Source organism: Condylura cristata, unplaced genomic scaffold (genome assembly GCF_000260355.1).
Source record: "Condylura cristata isolate star-nosed mole 26May11 unplaced genomic scaffold, ConCri1.0 scaffold00035, whole genome shotgun sequence".
Classification (NCBI taxonomy): Eukaryota; Metazoa; Chordata; class Mammalia; order Eulipotyphla; family Talpidae; genus Condylura; species Condylura cristata.
The window spans coordinates 7,499,595-7,501,994 of NW_004567136.1; the positions used below are offsets into that span (position 1 = coordinate 7,499,595).

A 2,400-nucleotide genomic window follows, 5' to 3' on the forward strand; every position below is an offset into this window, starting at 1 on the left:
CCCAAATTGGCGGCAATCCACAAAAATATACTTTTTAATCTGGTGACCATACAATACGTAGGTACTTACATCAAAGGTGATAATATAGTTAAGATGCTATATACACATAGTTTGGCTCAACTTTTAATTTACATATAGAATAATAAGTGTTCATGGCTTTTTTTTTCCAAGGTTCTGCTTGCAAGATATTTTTTGTTTCCCCTTTTAAAATAAAACTAAAAAGTTAAAACAAGATAAAGCTATTCTCTTTAAAAAAAAAAGTTACAACATACAGCTTTGGCTTATATAAATAATTCATAGCAGAATGTGTTCAAAAGTAGTGAATATAATTTTATATATAGTCATCAATTCATAAGGGTGTTTTCTTTCATATAAAATATACATGAGCTAAAATCAGTTTAATTTTTAAGATATCAATGTAAAAAGAAACTTCTGACATATTCCAATTTTAACTTAATATATTAATTTATTTTGTTAATGCTCTATATTTCTAGGCTAGTATTTTCTGAATATCTCATGCGTGTTTTCTATTCTCTCTTTATTAGCTAAAGATCACTTCTTTGACCCAATACATTTTTGCACGTGCAAACAGTTATGTGTGGGTTTTTTTCCTTTTTTTGTGTTTTTTTTTGTTTGTTTGTTTTTAGTATCAACAGCCCTTTCCCATGCACCCCTCTGCAATAGAGACCCATGCCAGGTTGGGTGAGTAATATAAATGACTTTATGTACAGTATTGCTTTCTTGGTTCCTGCTTTTCTACTGCTCTGTTCTACAAAGCATTTTTCTTAAGTAACTACAGTCACCGCACAGTTAAATAAAACAAGTAGGGGGCCCTCTAGATTTCTGCAAGCTAGTGTGGGAGAATTATATACGGGGTACATGTTTCTCGGCAAAAACTGGCTATCTTACGAAACAAGTAGTCCAAGGAAGTGCCAGACTAGACTCTGCTGCGGGGTGCTTCGTTTGCCTTGGGACGCACGTCCGCAGATCAACAAGGAGTTTGCAGGTAGGTGCCTGATTCTGTGTATGCAACACTCACGCACACTCACACTCACACCTACATACATATATATGTAAAGGGATATATATGTATGTACATATAAATATGTTTAACTCATGTTCGTATTTACCAATTTAGATATGTAGGGCAGTTCACTGCAGTAACACAAATTATAAATACCAGCCTGGACACCTTAGGTCACCCATGCATCCATCCTCATTCGCTTTACGGAAGGGCTTTCTCTGTCCTCAGCGTTCGGCGGTCGGCCAAGCACAATCGGAGAATGGAAGTCGCCCCGCGGATCCTCTCGGTCACTGCCATCGTAGGAGCTGCTTGAGCTGCTCAGACTGTCCACAGGAGAGCGCCCCATCTCCTGCCGGGGCTGGGCCTGGGGCTGGGGGGGTTGTGACTGTTGTTGTGGCTGCTGCTGGAAGCCTGATGGGGTCATTCGATCCCGAGGAGGTGAAATTGGTTCTGACTTAATGTTGATGTTTTGGTTGGTATTAATGGATAAATTCGAACCCTGAGATAACTGCCCTCCAGCACTGAAGAAAAAAGGGAGAGATACTGTGAATGCATCTGCATAGCCGGGTATCACAGATACTCTGACAGAAGCAACCTGGGTCTGAAACACTCACAGATCACTCACTTCCTACCTGCCCATCAGAGCACATAAACTAGCTCAGCACAAACCTTAGATGTCCCTACGACTTTGGTACTTTGGTGGCCGAAGCATCAGTCTCAATGTCTAAGGCTGTGCCTGAAACAATACTGGGAGGAGCAAGTTCACATTCTGCTTCCCAGTTTCCTCTGCTTCCTTGTCTGGGCCTTGACAGGCACGTCACCTATTCTCACAGCAACTCCCTCAGAAGCCGAGGAGAGCGCCTCTGAAAGGCTTACTTTGCTGAGAACAGACCCCTAGGAAGGCTTTCCCCAATCTGAGCTTCAAGCCAACCCACTGACACCTGCTCTTGCAGGACTATTTTCAGTGTGTGTTTAGGGCGTTCAGCACATGCCTGAAGGAGGGGCAAAACCTGTCTGTGTAGGCAGACATTTCCGATACAATGTACACATCAGTAAAGCTGTGGCAGGTGGTTATTTCAGAATTCAGGAGGGAAAGGGCAGGCGGCTGGAAAGACCTAGTGACAAGGACAGGAACTCCAAGCCCCGTGGAGGCCAGATGGGTCTCCTGTGCTGACCCTCTCCACTCACATTCCCACACTGGACAGAAGTCCTCAGGTGGATCCTCACAGAGATACGGCGTGAGAGGGCAGAGGCCAGCACAGGTACCCTGTGGTCTGATTCATGCCTAGCTGCCCAGCCCCTAATGCTCCTCTAAGGTGCAGGGGAAAGTAGAAGAGCTCATTCTCCTATTCCCTTTGCTGATCTTCACCACAGTT

General features: G+C 43.4%; 1 protein-coding gene across 5 annotated transcripts in view; it reads right to left on the reverse strand.

The window, feature by feature from the left end:
• Window positions 1-235: 235 nt before the first annotated feature.
• The window catches only part of MEF2A (myocyte enhancer factor 2A), a 62,926-nt gene continuing 60,761 nt past the window's right edge, over window positions 236-2,400 (reverse strand). For all 5 annotated transcript variants that reach the window (XM_012732761.1, XM_004693092.2, XM_012732759.1 and 2 more), the window contains one exon: window positions 236-1,545. In XM_012732761.1, the coding sequence (XP_012588215.1) occupies window positions 1,194-1,545 (352 nt within the window). In that variant the 3' untranslated portion in view covers window positions 236-1,193. The remainder of the gene's footprint in view (window positions 1,546-2,400) is intronic.